Source organism: Scardinius erythrophthalmus, assembly GCF_964197995.2.
Source record: "Scardinius erythrophthalmus genome assembly, chromosome: 12".
NCBI classification, from domain to species: Eukaryota; Metazoa; Chordata; class Actinopteri; order Cypriniformes; family Leuciscidae; genus Scardinius; species Scardinius erythrophthalmus.
In genome coordinates this window covers 10,327,398-10,349,461 of record NC_138232.1, presented here as the reverse complement: position 1 = coordinate 10,349,461, position 22,064 = coordinate 10,327,398, and the positions used below count along the sequence as shown (strand labels likewise).

Below are 22,064 nucleotides of genomic sequence, written 5' to 3'. Positions count from 1 at the left end.
TCCAGTATGCGGCAGTCCTGTGGGCAGTCCTAGAGGTCGGAGGAGAATGGGCCGACTGATTCAAGCTGATAGAAGAGCAACTTTGACTGAAATAACCACTCGTTACAACCGAGGTATGCAGCAAAGCATTTGTGAAGCCACAACACGCACAACCTTGAGGCGGATGGGCTACAACAGCAGAAGACCCCACCGGGTACCAATCATCTCCACTACAAATAGGAAAAAGAGGCTACAATTTGCACAAGCTCACCAAAATTGGACAGTTGAAGACTGGAAAAATGTTGCCTGGTCTGATGAGTCTCGATTTCTGTTGAGACATTCAGATGGTAGAGTCAGAATTTGGCGTAAACAGAATGAGAACATGGATCTATCATGCCTTGTTACCACTGTGCAGGCTGGTGGTGGTGGTGTAATGGTGTGGCGGATGTTTTCATGGCACACTTTAGGCCCCTTAGTGCCAATTGGGCATCGTTTAAATGCCACGGCCTACCTGAGCATTGTTTCTGACCATGTCCATCCCTTTATGACTACCATGTACCCATCCTCTGATGGCTACTTCCAGCAGGATAATGCACCATGTCACAAAGCTTGAATCATTTCAAATTGGTTTCTTGAACATGACAATGAGTTCACTGTACTGAAATGGCCCCCACAGTCACCAGATCTCAACCCAATAGAGCATCTTTGGGATGTGGTGGAACGGGAGCTTCGTGCCCTGGATGTGCATCCCACAAATCTCCATCAACTGTAAGATGCTATCCTATCAATATGGGCCAACATTTCTAAAGAATGCTTTCAGCACCTTGTTGAATCAATGCCACGTAGAATTAAGGCAGTTCTGAAGGCGAAAGGGGGTCAAACACAGTATTAGTATGGTGTTCCTAATAATCCTTTATGTGAGTGTATATCACCAGAGGTGTTTTGTCCTACCAGCAGGGCTAAAGCCAGAACATTCATTAAGGATTCAAACAACAGACTTCGCCGCTGCTGTCAGGGAAATGCTATCACAGCCTTGAGATCAACACAAAGAGATTCAGGAAAACTACTCTATGTGGCTGGTTTGCTATGCAGTTGGTGTTCACAAAAAGTGTTTTTTAGTTGCTATGGCCTTGCTAGGTGGTTTCTAGGGGTTTCTGGGTGGTTGGTAGGTATACTTGCCCAAAATCAGTTGAGCCCAAGTCTCTATGTATGATATTCTAAAAGATGTTTCTGCCTGTTATATAATCTGCCAGATGAGAAGTCCCCTAATGTGTTTTTTTTCCAAATCTTACTCATTGTTTCAGAACATTCAGAGAGGATTCCAAAGTAACATTCCCAAAGTTTGCAAAATGATCAAATCTTCCCTTAACGTTTGCATAACCATTTTTAATGTAAGGATCCACTAAAGGCAAGTATTAGAGAACCCAAGTGCAGTTTATTACAAACAAGATTAAATATGAAGCAAAAACATGGCGTGGCATGAACAACTCAAAATCAGGACATGGACATGGAAACAATAAGACACACGGCAAACATGAGGGCTTCAATACACAGACTAATGACAAGACAAGGGACACCTGTGAACAATGAACAGACGATTAACCAATGACAAGACACATGGCAGGATCACATGACAAACATAATCAACAATATATACTTTATTTTTTTTTTTTTTTTTTTTTTTTTTTTTTTTTTTGTTATTATTATTACGTGTTAGTAGAAATCCGCATTGAAGCTCCACACCCCAAACAGTTGGTGGCGGTAATGCAACAAATTGGTATGCCAACCGCCAATAAAAAAGAAGAAGAAGAAGAAGAAGAACACATGACAAACAGGGAATCACATGACAAGACACAGAAACATGACAATGACATGACCAAAACAAGACCAAATCGTGACACCATTAAAAGATTTTTTATAAAACGGGATGCTTTGAACATTCAGAGAACATTCCGAAATAACTCAATGGAATGTTAGCAAAATATTCTAAAAACATATTTTTGGTAGTTGGGCTAATTCTGTTAAAGTTTAAATCAGTTATCTGAAACTGGCGGAAAAGCATTGGGTGAAGAAAAATGGTCTGTTAAAATGAGTGCCAAGAATATTTCATGCAAACAATTAATAATTCAGTGCAAAGATTGATGAAAGATACAAAATATATCTGAGCAAGTTCAACAAGAGAAAGCTCAACAAACAAAGCCACGACTTATGATTCGACTACCGCTAAAAGACGACTTCTTTCTTTCGCAAGTAGGAAAAACATGAGGTGGAACAAGACATGAAGGAAATTCGGATAAGTGAGGCATGACAGTCTAATCTCATCATAATATTCACATTAATGAATTGAGTGCATGTTCATGGGCCGTAATTAAAAGGAGTTACTGCATATTTTTAGCAGCAGACGTTTCAGTTACATGCCATCTTGTGCTTTCTGTGTAGGAATGTAAATTTCTAGAGCGATATCTGTGGAACATATTGCGTTGTAAACCAGTCGACATCCCTTCAGCTTTGATGTACTGTCAAGCGAATGATATATGTTTCAGATTTAAGGTGTTGGGGCTGTGCTTTGGAGCAGACACTTTAGAACAGCAACTCCATAAATAGCTGCCAGGCAAGGACATGCACTTTTTATGAGAAAGGCCCCAAATACCGACCTCAACCAAAATTACATCTCGTTCATCAGACTCTCTCTCTCTCTCTTGCTCGCCTCATGCCTTAAAAGCTTCTTTAGGTTTGCGTCTGTGCTGTCAAAGTCCGCCATTCTTATCGCTCCACAGGAGAGAACGCCAATAAAGAAGAGTGAAGTCTTAACATGGGAACCTCTAAAAGCTGGAAGCAACCCCCCGTCTGTTTCAGTCGACTCCACGCGGCTACCAGTGAGTTCACACTGCTGTCATGCAAGTCTCACCTTAACAAGCTTGCTCTCATTTCACAGCCATAAATTACAGCTTAAAAATGCAGGAATGGATGCAAAGTTATCAGCTCATGGTGTGACATGAGAAAGCACTCAAGAGCATTTTGGGAATGTACAGTATAATGTATATTTATTCCCTCCCATCGTAACCAAAAGTCTAAAGGCAAAAACTCGCAAATGAGCAGAATGAGGGTAATACTGAATAAAAAGCAGGAAAATAGTTTCCCTTTCAAAAAATTTACTTCCTTTCAATTCATTTGAAAGAGTTTTAATTGAATTGGAATGCACAGGAAATTTGGAATGTAAAGAAGAAGAATTCAATTCAAAGAAATTCAACACAGCATTCTGAATGAAGTGTTCTTCCATCCTTGTCCTCAATATGTCATTTATTAAACATAATATATGTTATAAAATATATATTAACTAAATAGTTTGGGGTTGGTAAGACTTCTTTTGCTCTCCAAGGCTGCATTTATTTGATCAAAAATACAGTAAAACAGTAATATTAAGATCATAAATATTATTACAGTTTAAAATAACTGTTTCTTTTTTAATATATTTTAAAATGTAATTTATTGCAAAAGTTTCAGCAACATTACTCAAGTCTTCAGTGTCACATGATCCTTAAGAAATCATTCTGATATGATGATTTGCTGCTCAAGAAACATTTCTTATTATTATGAATGTTGAAAACAGTTTTTTTTAGTCTTTGATGAATAATAAGTTCAAAAGAACAGCATTTATTTGAAATAAATCTTTTGTAACATTATAAATGTCATTACTATCACTTTTGATCAATTTAAGGCACCCTTGCTGAATAAATACATTCATTTATAAAAAAATAAAAAAAAACGAAAATATTACTCCAAAACTTTGAATGGTGGTGTACTTGTTGCTGAGTTTGAAAATGTGCATATTTTCCTCACAAAATTATATTGTATGGCATGAAAACCAATGGAATAAAGCACATAAAATACAGTATATGCCCAAGTGAAAAAAATCTACACCAAAATGCATTTGAAATACATTTATTTCATATAGTACATATCCATTAACATATTTACTGACATATCGCTTGAGACTTAATGATATAATTAAACTTTATTTGAAGTACTTCTTTATTTCACTATTAGTAGTATGATCTCTGTATAACGTCAGTCTTTGAATGCAAGATATTTAAAGTGTACCTAAAATATTCTTGCAATAGTTCCATTTTAGCACAATCAAATATTCTTATTATTATTTGTGGCAATAGCCAACAATACATTGTATGGGTCAAAATTATCGATTTTTCTTTTATGCCAAAAATCATTAGGATATTAAGTAAAGATCATGTTCCATGAAGATATTTTGTAAATTTCCTACCGCAAAAATATAAAACATTTATTTTTGTGAGTGAATGCAGCACAATCGCGAACATAAATGTAGAACTTTAAAGGCGATTTTCTCAATGGTTTTTTTTGCACCCTCAGATTCCAGATTTTCTAGTAATAGTTGTATCCCTAACAAACCATACATCAATGGAAAACTTGTTTATTATAATCATACATATGATTATATGTATAATCATATAATCATATTATGATGTAATCATAAAAAATACCCATGTGACTGGTTTTGTGGTCCAGGGTCACATATGTAAATGTATTTGTTGTATACTTAGAATTAAATAAATGTATTACAAGCAATATGCTTTGTTTTTCAGCTCAGAAATTCTGTGTCCCACAGCATAAAGAAAATGACAGAATTTTCATTTTGGGGGGAAATATTTCTTTAAAGGAAATGATGGTTCTAAGTGGTGGAAAATGGCACAGGAACAGGGATTCCCCAGCGGCATGCTTCAGAAGAGAGATGCTAGATGAGTCTCGCTCACACTAGCCCTCCAGAAAACATCTCCCACCACTGCCCAAAGTGTCCCTTTACAGCAGTGGGAAGAAACTGTGCATGTGTGTGTCTGTGTTCATATGCGTGAAAGTTAACACACAACAGATTCCTGACATGCAAAAAACAGGAAGATAAGAAAAAACAAAAAAAGGAAACAACAGTTCGGGTAGAAATGAGAGGGAGAAAATGGGGATTTCTGTACAGTGATAAAATAAAATTTCATACACTCAACTCACTCTTCCTCCTTGTCTGTTTTTTCTGCATTATTAATGCATTCCATGTCCCTGTGCGGGCACTGCAGTAATTATGCTCGTGAAACCTTAAGAATGAACACATTTCTCTGTCTCTGTTTCCACCTCACACAGTGACTCATATACGCCAACCGCAGCACGTATCTGACTGCCACTGATTTTAATGTGTTAAAGCCTCCATTCATCAGCCAACATTCTTCTGTTGGGGGGATAAATAATTAACTTGTTATTTCAATTCAGTAAGGCTTAAATTGTCAAATGTACTATTGGTATTTGCAGCAGATAGATCTTAATAAGCACCTCATTACCTGTCACACCAAAAGCTATTTTTTAAGAATGTTACAATAATAAAGCAAGATTAATTTTTTAGAAGAAAATGTGACTTGTTCTTGGCCCTGCAAAAGTCACCTCCACAATACAAGGGTGTTATGGGTGGTTCTGGGTCAAAAGAGCTCACCCCAATATGATATTCTGCTACGTCCTTAAAGGGATAGTTCACCCAAAAATGAAAATTCTGTCATGATTTACTCACCCTCAAGTTGTTTCAAACCTGTAAGAATTTCATTTGAAAAATGTCTGTAACCAAACAGTTGATGGACCCCATTGACTTCCATAGTAGGAAAAAAAAAATACTATGGAAGTCAATTGGTCCATCAACTGTTTGGTTACAGACATTTTTCAAAATATCTTCTTTTGTGTTCAGCAGAAAAAAATAAATTCTTACAGGTTTGAAACAACTTGAGGGTGAGTAAATGATGACAGAATTTTCATTTTTGGGTGAACTATCCCTTAGAGTGTAACTCTATGCGTTTTTTCCCACCAATTTATTTTTTTTTTTTTTACTTAAAATTATTAGTACAATTACTAAGAAAAGAAACAGAGAAATGATATCATTGAAATTACTTTCAGAATGATTTTATCCAGCTGATGAACGATAAAAACATTGACAGCCAATCAGAATCCATCCTGCTGTAATGAGCTGGAGCTTTTAAAGTGACAGACAAGCATGCGCTTAGAATAAGCAGAAAGATATTGTCTGCTGGTTTGGATGCTAATATAGTTATCATCATTATCTTTATAGTTATCGTTCTTAATGGTTTCAAATGTTATAACACACTTAACATTAAACATGCAAACAAAAATTGAACCACACTGAAAGGACAAAATGAAAATAAAATAGAAATAAAATGAAATTCAAAAGTACAAAATCCCTGAAGGTAAGATAGGTAGCATTCTGGCAGAATGTTTGATGGATATGAATGTGTAAGATACATTTTGAGAGCATGTAAAGAGCCAGATTTCCAATAGCACAGTATTCAGTTTTTTATTCAGTAAATTTCTAATAGCACAACTGCATTTCTAGTCTGATTCATTCTCAATAGAGTGTAGCTGAACCTTCATTAGTGCAAGAACTTTCATAAAGCAGGAATGTTGATTAAGTCAATCAATTTGTATGCATATTAGACATTTTGTTCTAATTATCTTTCTAACTCTCGTTTTAATATATTTAAATCTTCAGACAGCAGATTTGTGGAGAGTGTAATCAAGCTGTCACTGTCTTGATTCCTTAAAGCTAACATCTGCAGCACGTCTGCTGCTGACATCCCAGGGAGTGTCAGGAAACGCCACATGGTCGGTGGCAAATTGGATGGGTTGAGCATATGGATGACAGGTAGCCAGACACCACCACTATTTTTTCCTCATTAAGAGACTGCTAATTTGTCTTACTAAATGCAGCAGTATGAACCACAGAAGTGAGATTGTTAAATATACCTAGTTATGTTCACAGTGTAAAAAAAATTATAGATAAAGGTATTTTTCTGTGACTCTTTCCGCAAGTTACATTGTTATGCCAGTAGGTGGCAGCAAGGTACTGTCTATATGAGCGAGTCAATGAATCTTTCATTTAACTGATTCCTTCAAAACACTGATTCATTCAGGAAGGAAACAAGTGACTGGCTGCATCTGAAATCACATACTCTTTTGAGTATGTACTTACTTTGTGGAATCTACAAAACTATGTTCTATATAGTATAAATGTGTAGTATAAGTGTAATCCGGACTTACTACATTCACCATTACAGTATGTCATTATCATGTGACCTACCAGCGTCAGTTGTGTCGTATCACTGCCATTCATATGCACACTTCAGAATCTTGTCAGAATTAATAGGTCATCCGGGTACTTTTTGCCTGCTCTTTTATGAGTACTGTGAATTGCGACTTAATACTTTTGTCACATACTGTTTTTGTCGCCTAGGGAAGTATGCCATTTCGGATCCAGCCCTTGTCTTTATGTGTAAGTACAGGCCCAGATTAAGAGGACTTTGGGCCCTGGGGCTAAGTCATTGGATGATTAATTCAGCCAATTCACTCAATAATGCTGATTAATCTGGCAAAAATACAATTGACTGTCTCTTTGAATGAGTCATTGAATCATTCATCTAACTAATTTGTTCAAAAATCCTGATTATTTACTATTTGTTCAAAACACTGAACAAATCATAGGAATTAAACACCACAGTGTGTTGCTCAGAGATATGCAACAGTTCTTTTTTTGGAAATATTTTCAGTGCCATTGCTAAAACTTGCAGACTTGCAGATCTGAGTTACCCAATAATATATTTTTGTTTGCTTAACCCTGTATAAAAATAATTGGCATAATGAATAACAATGTAAACAATTTTTTTGAGTATCATTATTATAAACGTTCCTCAAAAGCCTGTATCCTATTTGATGCTTCACATTTTAACATAATATATGGACAATAAAGTAAACTTAAGTTGCTTCAGTGAAGTTCAGTCTTCATCTTGAAATATAACTAACAATATTACATTAATTCATACGTTAATTTCATAAAAATCAGTAAAGATTTTACAGCAAAAAGACATAGGTGGACTTTTTTAGAATTATACTAAAAGGCCTTTTACTTTCCAAAAAACTATCTTTAGCAAAGTTTTGATAGTGTTGATATTTGAGAAGCCTTAGAAATTTGCATATCAAATATGCTACAGTTGACTCTACAGGGTTAACTGAACTATACTGCGGGCTTGTGCATATGGCTGAATGACAGCCACAGTGCGAAAAACACAATAAACATGCAAATGATTCCTCATGCATATTTATGACATAATCTGATTATCAAGAATTTTTTCTGGAAGGAAACACAAACAGATGAATAAACATTTTTAAAATAGGTGACGGGGATCAGTACCTGTATGGATACATCACTGTAGGAGCCTCCAATCACTCCAGAGATTGCGAGCGGAACATCATCATGGATGGCGTAGGATCCATCCGGGCATGTGTACTCACTATCGTCCACTTTCGTTAGCGAAGCGCGCACAAATTCAAGCGACTGCTCCAGTGCGTACGTGTCCTTAGAGCAGGTGTCTAAAATGTGGGCACCTAACGTTACCCCGGGCAAAATCTGATCATCTTTATTGATCTCGTCCAGGGCTAGCAGCATTGCCTCCAGTCTCTGAATCCCTCTCTGTGCATTGATACGGCCACAGTCCTGAGCCCCCTCCCCCTTTTGATGAACAGGAAACAGGCCTCCAATCACCAGATCCCCCTCGATTATGATCTCCTTCTTGGTGATGTCAGTGTTGTAACCTGGGATAGCCAAAGCCTGGGGTGTCCTGGCCAACAGAAGCAGCAGTAGAGTGAGATGAAGCGGCCAGGAGGGACCGTGACCTCCGAAATGAGTGGACCTCTGAGCCATGGTGCGAAAAGATCTAGGCGCTTTGCAGGTCAATCCCTGTTTCTTCGGCCCTCTTATGTGTTGGAAAGGGATGGTGCTCAAGCTGTGCTAAGGGAAGACTTCAGACACTTTAATGTGCAATCGTAGGCAAACTCAAGCATCATCGCCATCTCCTGCTTGATCAGAATCTGTGGATCAAACAGAGAGAGAGAGAGAGAGAGAGAGAGAGAGAGAGAGAGAGAGAGAGAGAGAGAGAGAGAGCATTAGATGCTGCACTGTAATACACAACAACTGCTGTGATTTACCATTGCCCTTGGAGTTGTTTTTAACGAGAACAGTTTTCTTAGGGTGGAGAATAAGTGTAGGGTCAAGTACATCCCACAATAAAAATCTAATTTGTCCTATGCACTTTTTCATCTGTCATGTTTTTCTTCCTAAAGAAACTGTCCACCCAAAAATTAGAAATATGTCATCATTTACTCACCCTCATGTCATTCCTCAAATGACTTTCTTTTTTTCTGCTAAACATTACATGGACAAAAAAATAAATAAAAAAATACAATGGAAGTCAATGGGAACCAAAACTGTTTGGTTACCAACATTCTTATTTTATGTTCCACAGAAGAAAAAAAGACAGTCATATAGTTTTGGATGGACATGAGGGTGCGTAAATGAAGACAGAATTCTCATTTTGGGCGGACTTTAATTCAATTGAGCTTTGGTAACACAATTCTTGAATATTTTGTCACAATCCAAGAAGTGGTTTACATAATCCATTTGTGTTGGAATCACATGAATAATTTCCATCTGCGTTAAGGCAGCATTGCTGAATCTGGACAGGGGATTTCTAGTTTTCAGAGTGCATTGCATAGGACAGGATAGAGAGAATAAATGTTGAAATGAAGTGTTACTTCATGTGTTTTTATGCAAGATGAAAAAAGCATAAACTTATTTGTATATGTAATGTTCTGCTGTGTTGGCATTATGCAGCTTTTCTATCACGGTGGAGTTATTATTGAAGTGAAGAGTGAAGCTGGTGAAAATATTTTAAAAATATGTATGCTGTTATAATGCCAGTTCAGAGGCCAGTTTCCTTACGCTTGTGCTTTCCCACCAGCACCATATATTACACGTGGTTAAAACATTACATTTAACATGCTAGTATACACTATTTCTAGCTAGAGATTTAATTGAGCTACTAAGACATGTCTTGTTTTATTGCCATTTACTGAATTCAGTTACAAATAAAAGGCATTTGAGTAAAGTTTTTTACAATTAAGTAACTGCAAATCATGTCATGTTGATTTGTAAAAAAAAAAAAAAAAAAAAAAAAAAAAAGAAGTTATTATCATCAATAACATGTCCATAACATGTTTTATTGCATAGTTAAAATGAATTATTTCAAATTCTTTATATCATTAATAAGACTCCAGGACATTTATATCACATAATAGATCACACATACAAATCTGAACAGTTAATTTTAAACAATTCCATGAGCAGCAACAATAAAACATTTACTAAAACTGAGGAGATATTAGTATACATAGGATATATAGTCGTGACCCGCACAGATTTCCCCAAATAAGTGACTCCAGTGTAATTTGTTGTGTAGTTGAAATATCCTCATTTGGCTGCACTGATTTTCTCTGTAATTCTCAGAAATGAATTTCTCAGAATGTCTCTGTTATTCCATCAGGCGGCTGGATTTGTTAGCTTATAGGTATGGCTTCCCTAAGGCCTCTTTCCCTTAGGATCCTGGCTAGTCCATTGAGCTTTGTTCACTTGTGTTTTGGTGTGGGTAAAAACTGTGTACGTGTGTGTGTGTGTGTGTGTGTGTGTGTGTGTGTGTGTGTGTGTGTGTGTGTGTGTGTGTGTCCTAGTAAAACTCTACATTATGGAGACAAAATGTCTTCACAAGGATGGCAATATCTGAAATCCTTGTCCTTGTGGGGACATTTTTGGGTCCCAATGGAGAAAACAGCTTATAAATCAAACAAAATTATGTTTTTTTTTAATGTAAAAATGCAGAAGGTTTTCTGTGAGGTTGTGTTTAAGGGTAAGGGTTAGGGGATGGAATATAGAGTCTGTAGAGAATAAAAATCGTTATGTCTATGGAAAGTCCCCATAAAACATAGAAAGTGTGTGTGTGTGTGTGTGTGTGTGTGTGTGTGTGTGTGTGTGTGTGTGTGTGTGTGTGTGTGTGTGTGTGTGTGTGTGTGTGTGTGTGTGTGTGTGTGTGTGTGTGTGTGTGTGTGTGTGTCAGGCTCAGGGGACAGTGTGACCATTGTAGTGTAAAGCTAGCTCGTCTGAACTCATGTAGAGGATCACTATCAGACAGCTTGTAAGACAACAGCTGCTTCACACACTCACACACACAAGTTGGGTTTTTATGTCTTATGGGGACATTCCACAGACATAAAGACTTTTATACTGTGCAAACTATACAAAAAAAACTGCATTTTCACATTTTCCTCATTGGGAACAAAACATCTCCCCACAAGGACATAGTGTTTTTGGATATTTCCATCTTTCTGGGGACATTTTGTCCCCATAATGTAGGGTTTTACCAGGACCACACACACAAGTACATAAGCTTGCATAAATTTGACCTTAAACAATGCATTTACAGCATGCACATCAAAACAGAATGATTTTGTAAAATATTCCCTCTGTAGTAAGCAAATTGACCAAACAGGCCTATTTTTGTTTCTCTCCCTCTCCTTTTTTTAGCTCTCTCTCATACACAGGCATATCAATGGGGAGCATACATGCTAATTTCACACATGCTAAGAGGTGTTGAGTTTAGCTTTCAGATGCTGTGAATTATATAATTATGAGGTTTGCAGCCTCAACTCACAGAGTGTGTGAGAAGAGGGTATGTGCAGAGAGACTGCATGATAAGGTGCGTATTTACTTTTACATTACAATGACTGTACACCACTGGAAATTCAATGAGGGAAATAAAAAATAAACTACACTGGTTTAACCCTCATGTTCAGTTAATAAGAATACATACATACAACTGAAGTATGTGGTTGGAACTTCAATGGGAGAATTCACTAAGAATGAATTGCACCTGCTGATAGCATCATTTGCAGGTGTGTTCTGAATTGCTTCGGCACCTGATTCACCAAAAGAATTATGCAAAGGTAACCAACATCTTTGAGAAATTGTCCTGAATGTAGTTTGAACAGCACAGTTCCCCAGTTTGAAGGTCAGTTGAGAGTGAGAAGTTGTGGAGGATGCTGAATCAGCAGTTTAAATGTAAAAAGTGTGTACTATATATGTGCATATGCGATATTTGCTCAGATATAACGCTCTTCTCCATCATTCGATCATCGGATGAATACTGCTGTCATGATGAATAGAAAATATACTGAAAGTAACTTTCTGAAAAGTCTTTGAGAAAAAAAAAGAGGGTTAAAGCTTTGATCCTATCTGTCAAATACGTTTGGATTAGTTTAGAGGAACATATTAAAAGAATCTGAAGGAAATTAAGAGGTTAATTTTTTTAATTACTTTTATTTTACATTTAAATTATTATTATTATTTTCACATTAATCATTAGAGACATCATAAACAGCCCTTTTTAAATAAAATTTTATATTTTTTTTTACAATATTTTTCTACTGCCCTCTGCTGGCCATTCTACTTATTAATGAAGTATTTTCACATGTGCTTTTGCATTCATATTTAGACACTAAAAAATCACGTATATAACAATAACTATTATAACACAATCATATTTTGTCAGTGTTTATCACTTCATTTGCACTGACACTTCACATAATTGCTAGTAATGAGGTAAATCATGGTAAATCACGCTAGAAACATGGTAAATCATAGTAAATAATACTAGAATGTAGTGTATCAAGGTAAATCATGCTAGAATCCTGGTAAATAATTCTAGAACGTGGTATATCATGGTATATCATAGTAAATCATGCTAGAACATGGTAAATCATGGTAAACTATGCTAGAACAGGGTAAATCATGGTAAAATATGATAAATCATGATAAACAATGGTAAATCATGCTAGAATGTGGTATATCATGGTAAATCATGCTAGAACATGGCATTTTCCATCTATGATGTCAGTGGTTACATGCTTGCTAAATAAAACTTTATAACTTTAGATGCTTTTGTGCTTAATTGCCTTAAAGGCCTTAACTGCTTGAACCCCGACAAATGCTGCTTGCAGCTTTAATTTTTATTTGAAACTGGTTTGTCTTAGTGAAACATCACGTTGGAGAAATAAAGTCTATAAATAACCTCAGGGGGGAAATACATTGTAAATTACACTATTTCTTTTCAACTGGACGTGTCATAAACATCAAATGAGAAATCAAGAATGAAGAGCCAAACAACAGTTCAGATATGACCAGCAGGAGCGGCAGTTCTTTGGAATTGGAGTGTGTGTGTATCCATATCTCAACAATATATGTGTTCATCTCAGTGAGACACACACCTACTAATTAGGGTCTTCTCCCTACCCTTTGTTTCCATGGAAACTTGCCAGACAAGAATGAAAGGAGGGGGAAGAGAGAGAGAGGGAGTGAGAGAAGTGAGGCTGAAAGGGCCAATCTAGTCTGCTAGGATGGGAGTGGAGTACCTATGGGAATTCTTGTAAAGCTGGTGTAAATTGGCTATATCTTTTTACGACATACATCCCCTGAACCGCATCTTTTAAGGATTAATACTCGCATCCCTTCGGAAACATAAAGATAATTTGAGACCGCTGTTCTTCACAACAGAGTTTATTTATTGGATGATAAGCTTAAGTAATATCTGACACTATATAGGTAGAGAGAAGTATTGTGAAAGTGAGATGAGCTTCTATTGAAGTCAAACTAGGATTGGTGTGCAGTATAATGTTAAAGTGCTGAAATGCCCCATATCTGTGAACAGGACTTTGTGACTTGACTTGACTTAAATATTTCCTCAATATTTTACTTATTTGTTTATCAGATAGCAGTTACAAATGTTCAGTTAAAATATTAAAGAAACTGTCTTTTCTAGTGACCACCCCAGCTAACAGGGATGTTCTCAGAACGTCCCTAACATTCTGGCAAGGTTCTCTCAAAGTTATGAAAAAAAAAAACATTCTTCCAGTAACATTAATAAAATGTTCATTGAAATTATATGGTCTTTAATAATGTTCTCACAACATTAACAAAAATTTATTTTTAATATATCGTTCGTGGAATGTGTTTTCTAAAACATTTTTGTTGATTATTCGTCAGAATGTTTCATAGAACATTCAAAAGTAATGTTCCCATAATATTTGCAAAATGATAAAATAGAATGTTCCCTTAACGTTTGCGTAACCAAAAGAAAGAAAACTGGACGTTCTGAACGTTTAGAAAAATAATGAATTATCCCTTTAAGAAGGTAAATTAGATCGATTTTGATTTAATGTTGACTTTAAGCTGTTTAGTGTATCTCCACTTACTGAGATGTCTGCATATTTACACTAGAGATATGCCACTTCGTTGTAACCGCCGTGTAACTGTGCTGAAGTGGAATATAACATTTACATTTATTCAAATTATGTAAATACTTGGCAATTAAAGACCCATAAATTTGCCTGAATATCCAGTCCAATTTTCCTCCCGTCTCGCTCTCTCTCTCTCTCTCTCTTCTCTCCACTCCTTCTCCACTATCGCTTGTATCTTCCGCTTCACCAGATGGCCTCTTCAATTTGATGCCACTGCTTTTGCCACTCTTCAAGACTTCTCCAGCCAAGCAGTGTGAAGAAGCAGGGGAACCGAGAGATGCTGGCTGAGTGCGGAGGGAGAGACAGAACGCAAATAAGAGAGAGGAAGGAATGAGCAACATTAAGGAGGAGGAGGAGGAGGAGTTGTGCAAACCCTAACAAAGTGTTAATCCATTTCAGTATTTTCAATTTCATGCTGGCAAAAAGAGCAGCATGAATATGGTAATAGCACATCTAGGAGAGAGGTCATGTTTATGTAACCGCAGGGCAGACGGAGGAAAAGGTAAGAGAGGGATTTCATACAAGGGCTCTTCTGCACTGAATAGAGAGGAGAAACTATGAAAATGAATTTTCAGATGACAAAAAAAGGAACTTTCCAGGGTTTAAATCGATCCAAGAATCATGTTCTGATGCAACCAACCTGTTGCTTTATTTAAAGTAGCCCACATCACTCAACAGTTAAATCGCAATCACAGCAGTCGAATTCTGAACACTCAATTTTAAATTCCATTTTCCACAGCTAGCCATGCGATAAATGCACATTACACACTTGCAAGCAAACGACAGCTTCTCGGTCCCCGTTACGTTTGGGCCGTGGCTGTGCCAAGTCCACCCTGGCAGTGATGAAGCTGAAAACAATAAACGGACAGAATTACAACTTCAATTTCTGCTAATCACTGGATTGCAGTACCTTTTTCGACAAGCTGACAAATGTCTTTTTAATTTGGAGCTCCAAACCACAAATCCAATTCGAACAACTCTGAGTGTGAGTAACGCCACAACCCAGCAGGCACGTTATTTGATAATCATCCAAAGAGTCGGTGGCTGCAGTCCAAATGAGGTTTTGAACACCTTACTCAGGGCCCTTTGAGCGGCCACATCATCAACCATTTGAAGGGGAATTGCAATCAAGTGTGTACAACAGCTTACTCCAAGGGGACAAAACGACTGTTAGAGAACACTTTCTGGAAATGAGACCAGGAAACAATCCAATGATTATCTTCACAGATTACTCGGTTGCGAAATATGTCTACTTCAAAAGCCCTAAATGAAATCATTCATTTTTATTAAAGTCAGCATGAAACGGAAGTTGCGATAGTCTTTTCTTCTCAATTGTGAGTGACGTAAATCCAAGTGAAACTAGAACAAGAAAAAAATGTAGGCCGGGACAGTCATCATTGTTGTTCCAAAACTGTATGAGTTTCTTTGTTCTGCTGAACACAAAAGAAGATATTTTAAAGAATGTTAGTAATCAAACAGTTGATGGCACTCATTGAACTCCATAGTAGGAAAAATAAACACTAGGGAACTCAGTGGCTACCATCAACTGTCTAGTAATCAGCATTTTTTTAACAGAAGAAATAAACTCATACAGGTTTGAAACAACTTGAGGGTGAGTAAGTGATTTTTGGGTAAACAGTAAACTAATAGCCTGGCAAGCCAGACCTACATCAAGATGTTAGGTCTGGCAACTCACCATATGCCCCGGATCAATCCGAGGGGCGGGATAAACGGCCGTCTTTCAAATTCACTCTGCACGCAATAGGACAGCGCTTCAACCAACCAGAGCGGAGCTAACGTTAGTTGATAGATTCAACTTTTGCCATATCTGGCTGGCAAAACTACGAACACATCTTCCTTTTTTAAAGAATGACTTAAGTGCCGTTCTTTGCTCTTTTCTCTAAGAAAAACTTAACTCCAAGTCCTCCAGAGTCGCGGCCAAAGCCGATTCGAAAGACCGCTGTTCGCCAGCAGCAGCAGCTCTTCTTTGTTTTCAAGTGGCAAGTGGGAACCGTCACAACTCCGTCGTCATTATGTTAAACCCGCCCAGCCTACTCTATACACGATGTGATTGGCCTGACCCAATTTAGGTTTTTACAGCTCCGAAAGTCAACGGAGAGTTGCTAGACTACCCTGACTGCAAAATAAATTTTGCTGCTGCTAGGGTGCGTCTAGATTTCTAGGCTAGTAAACTAACCCTTTAAGTTCACAAAATGACCTGAATCGGTCAAGCTGGAATCAATTGTTGGTAACAACTCATTTACCCAGTCCCTTAGTCGATATTACTTTCAGAGTCCATGGCAACCAAAAGCCTATGAGAGAGAGATGGTAAACACTCATTGCGAGTATTTGTTGATAATTTGAGACAAAAAAAAAAGAATGCTTCTTCAGTAATACTAATAATAAAAGCCAAGCAAGTAGTAACAAATAAAAACACTAAATATATATTACTCTATTACTCTAGTAAATGTTTGTTTGTTTTTTAAGCTGAGTATAAGATGCTTTGAAGGGATTGTTCACCCAAAAATTAAAATGGTGCAAGTTGCTAGAAAAACTTTTACTCATCCTCATGTGTTTCCAAACCTGCGACTTACTTTCTGCTGCTCAACAAAAAAGAAGATATTTTATGAAAAATGTCCCCTTTCTAAATGTCAGTGGAGTCCAACTGTTCAAAATATCTTCTTTTGTGCTCTGCAGAAAAAAAAGAAGACTAAGGAACGACACGGGGGTGAGTAAATAATGACAGAACTTTCACTTTTGGGTGAACTACTGTATGCTTATAAACTTAACTTTACTGTTAGATTTGGCTGTTTGAATGAGAAGATGTTTGAAAGGAAAACACAGTTTAAAATACTTCCAAATTGGCCCTTTATCAGCTTAACTTAATGCCACTGTGAAAAAGGACTTTACAGGGATGACGACATCTACAGTTCTCCTTTAAAGCTTAAGAAGGTGCATTTTAGATTATAAGAGAATGATCCTGACTTTTTCACATGGGGTACTTATAATCAGATCACAGTAAGAGACAAATAAAATTTAAATAATACCCATCCAGTACAGCATGAAGGAGACGGGAAACAGCAATTACAATGCTGCCAATCAAATTCCCCACACACACCGAACTACTGTGAATTCAACTGCAGAAAAGATGAAGAGATTTCTCGGTTGTAAAAAGGGATTTTCACTCAAATGTTCAGCTTATATATACAATATATGCTTCACTCTTCATCACTTTCTCTAATTATTGTCTGTAGTGTCGTTTACAAATGCAAGGAGGACTTAAGGAAATCTTCTCCTCTGCATTCTATATGGTCTCTCCTTTTCCTCTCTAAACTTGTACATTATTCATGTCCCAGTCACTGGAGACATGTGAGATGCTGCATACAGGGTTTCCCTTTTGCCTTTAAATACTTTAATGCAACCCTAATACATCACATTATGTATTTATCTGACACATACAGTACTCCCGGGAGTGTGAGTGAACTCACATATGGTTCTTTCTCCCTCTTGGAAAAAGTACACAGCATAGACCCACTGTGATTAAAAACCAATCCATGCCTACATTTAGTTCTAAGCATTTGCATTTGTTTTAGTTTTCCTCCCTTTCTTTTAGAAGCACACACAAATATACACACACGTTCCCTATTGCACGGATGCACAAAAGACACACAGATCCTCCTGTCTCTGTGCACGAGTCTCTCCTGGGATCTGCATGGTCACAGAGATTCTCTAAAAGTCTTTTACCAGATGCTTGACAAGAAACACACACCATCTGCTATCAAATGTGTCTGATGCATTCCAGAGGATCTTAGCATTACCTCAGACAGCCATAGTGAAAATGAAGACATTATTCACACTTTTACCGCAAAGTGTTCAGTTGATGTTCACAAAGTGGTGACAAAAAGCTAGTATAATGCTCTATGGTGTAAATGCCATTGCACAGGGCAAATATCATCGATTCAACATTGAATCAGCGTTGAATCAATGATCTTTGCTATTTGTGGTAAATTGTGCCCAAGAATGCACAATTTACCATACTGTGAAGAAGAAGTGGGTTATATTCATCATTCAGTTCTCACTTTGTCCATAAAGTTTAGCATAATAAAACCAAACTTTATTATGCTATTAAGTGATAAGAGTGAATTAATTTACCCCATTTCATTCAACAATCATTTAATCTGTTAATCATGTGGTAGATTAATGAAATGATGAGTGATTATCCAAGACATGATAAGATAGATATCTATTTAATGAAAACACTCGCTAAATTGATATGCCCATTGTCTTCTTGAGAAATCAGGACCAAGAGAGTCAATGCAAAACGTATTATCTATACTAGCTTTACTTAAAAGCATGCAGGGTAGGGGATTTGTTATGCTGGATGAAAGTCTCTTCACATCCTGATAGCAATCACTAAGTTAAGTGGTCTAAATGTATTTATATGTATATATATCATCTGTGGAACGCGTAGGACCATAAAATGTTCGTCCAATCATTGCATTCGGTCTGAATGCAATCATTCGATGGCCTATCTGCCTGTCAACATATGCATTTCCATAAATCCGCGCACCTGCTCACACAGACATCACACGTCATCAGTGTGTTTCATGCTGTGCAGAGTTAGACAGACGCCAGTCACCGAGCACCGCAAGCGAAACCCGTGGCGTTATTATACTCGAAGTGGTTTGTAACTCGAATTTATGTGTTTCAATGGCAACACTATCAATGCTGGAATGAATCTGCAGCAGTCAGCTGGAAAGGTCAATGCTCTTTAAGTTGTTTATGTTCATAATTATTGTAATGTTATGTGCTTTAAGATATGACCGCCGTCTCTCGTCGTGACGCTCTGCTCCCTGCTGTACGCGTTCATGTGTTTCGGAGGAGGCATGGTTTTGGAGACGCTCTGAAGGGAGGGTGGGATCTTATGCTAGCTTTCAAATGTTGTTTATATACTTAAGGCAACTGAGGCATTAGTATACCATCATAGAATGTTTATTAATAACATAATTCTAAGAACATAAAGTTGAGTTACTGAGTTCAAAAGGAAAAAAAAGCTAATTGGCTCTAAACATCCATATACAAAATCTTTTTGCTCTTTGTTTCACACTTTCTCTAATTACTATCTGTAGTGTCTTTTACAAACACAGGACATAAGGAAAGCGTATTCTCTACATTCTATATGGTCTCTCCCAATCCTTGTGTTGTTTCAAATCACTACAAAACATTACTCATCTTGATTTATGTTCCACAGATGAAAGAACAGAGGTTTGGAACGACATGAGGAAGAGGGAGACCATGCCAACTCCACGCAGAAAGGTCTCCCAACTCAGCTAGGACTCGAACCAGGAACCTTCTTAGTGTGAGGTGACTGTACTCACACTTAGCCACTGTGACACCCTACTTTACACCTCCATTACTTTTACTATCTTTGTTGATGTGACCTATCAATCACTTCCACAGCAGATTAATCTCACAAGCGGTTAATCTATTTCCAGCCAAAGACACTTGTCAGCATCTGTGATTTAACCCACCACCGTAAATTCTTCTTGTCGTCCAGTCGAAAAAGCCATTAGATGAACTCTGTGTTAGCAATTCTCACTTTTATTGTGGATCAATTTTCAGTGTGGTTGTGTTACTTGCAGATAAGGAGGCACTTACATGCAATTGTGGTGATAACGCAGCTTTGCCGTGCTCACAGAGGCATCTCCACTTTGCTGGATCACTGAGACCTGAAGAATTGACTTTTATTTATCTCTTTCTCACTCACTTTTACACTTTGCTGAATCACTGAGACCTGAAGAATTGACCTTTATTTATATCTTTCTCACTCTCTTTTACACTATTTCTCTACGTATACGTATGTATATATATATATATATATATATACATACGTATGGGGCGCCGTTTGTAAAGCGGCTCACGCTGAAAATAACAGCAACATTTTGTCACATTTAGCTTCAAACAATGTTAAAAAAAACTGGTATGAATTTTTGATGGTCACTTTTTACCACATTTACAACAATATTTGTCAACTTAGAGATATTTTAAATAGTTAAATCTAAATATTAAATGTTACACCTAAATGTTAAATATTAAATCTAAATGCTAAATCTAAATCTAAATGTTAAATCTAAATCTAAATGTTAAATCTAAATCTAAATGTTAAATCTAAATCTAAATGTTAAATCTAAATGTTAAATGTTAAATCTAAATCTAAATGTTAAATCTAAATATTAAATCTAAATCTAAATGTTAAATCTAAATCTAAATGTTAAATCTAAATATTAAATCTAAATCTAAATGTTAAATCTAAATGTTAAATGTTAAATCTAAATCTAAATGTTAAATCTAAATATTAAATCTAAATCTAAATGTTAAATATAAATGTTAAATCTAAATCTAAATGTTAAATCTAAATGTTAAATCTAAATCTAAATCTAAATGTTGAATCTAAATCTAAATGTTGAATCTAAATCTAAATGTTGAATCTAAATGTTTTGGGTGAAACTAAATATTTAACTAATATGCAAATTCAAAATGCCGGAAGTGGCAAAATAAAAGCTCGAGGTGGTCAGTGTGTGTTTATAGCATGGTTTATAGTGTCAAATAATGAATAAAAACCATCTCATAATAATAACTATAATATAACGATAATAACTTCCTAAAATAATAAACACGTTTGGAGAAACTGTAGAGTTTCGTGATGAGAGTGATGACATGACATTCAGTCAAAGTGAGCCCCCTAGTGGCCATAGCTGGCTATTATGGCTACAGGTCATAAGTCCCGCACTTTTCATAAAAGTGACACTAGCCAACTCTTCAAATACAGTTTCTCCAAACGTGTTTATTATTTTAGGTAGTTATTATCACGATAATCTATGTCCAAGAGTCCATTTCCTCGGATGAGATGGTTTTTATTCGTTATTTGACACTATAAACCATGCTATAAACACACACTGACCACCTCGAGCTTTTATTTTGGCACTTCCTGTTACCGGCATTTTGAATTTGCATATTAGTTAAATATTTAGTTTCAACCCAAACATTTAGATTCAACATTTAGATTTAGATTTAACATTTAGATTTAGATTCAACATTTAGATTTAGATTTAGACTTAACATTTAGATTTAACATTTATATTTAGATTCAACATTTAGATTTAGATTTAGATTTAACATTTAGATTTAACATTTAGATTTAACATTTAGATTTAGATTTAACATTTAGATTTAACATTTAGATTTAGATTTAATATTTAGATTTAACATTTAGATTTAGATTTAACATTTAACATTTAGATTTAACATTTAGATTTATATTTATATTTAACATTTAGATTTAGATTTAAAATTTAGATTTAGATTTAGCATTTAGATTTAACATTTAACATTTAGGTGTAACATTTAATATTTAGATTCAACTATTTAAAATATCTCTAAGTTGACAAATATTATTGTAAATGTGGTAAAAAGTGACCGTCAAAAATTCATACCAGTTTTTTAAACATTGTTTGAAGCTAAATGTGACAAAATGTTGCTGTTATTTTCAGCGTGAGCCTCTTTACAAACGGCGCCCCATACATACGTGCAGACACGTTAAATACTGTAGTATTGATTAGGCTATAATAACAAATAACATATGCACTTATTCGACTGATTCATAACGGTTATTGATTCACTAAATAGAACCGACTCAAAAGAGTCATTCGATCGAGAATCGGACTATCTCTACGTATTTCAGTTCGCATCGACAAAACAATGCACGCGCGAGAACCGTTAACGGAATCGAACGTCATAAAAATCATTCTGTTTTAGTATTAAAAAGGAACCCT

General features: G+C 36.2%; 1 protein-coding gene across 1 annotated transcript in view; it reads right to left on the bottom strand.

The window, feature by feature from the left end:
* Positions 1 to 8,761, bottom strand: part of grm2a (glutamate receptor, metabotropic 2a) — a gene marked incomplete at its 3' end in the record, with an annotated part of 32,275 nt that extends 23,514 nt beyond the window's left edge. Inside the window, exon 1 of the mRNA XM_081379743.1 lies at positions 8,243 to 8,761. Coding sequence (XP_081235869.1) covers positions 8,243 to 8,752 — 510 coding nt within the window. The 5' untranslated portion in view covers positions 8,753 to 8,761. The remainder of the gene's footprint in view (positions 1 to 8,242) is intronic.
* Between the last annotated feature and the right edge of the window lie 13,303 nt (positions 8,762 to 22,064).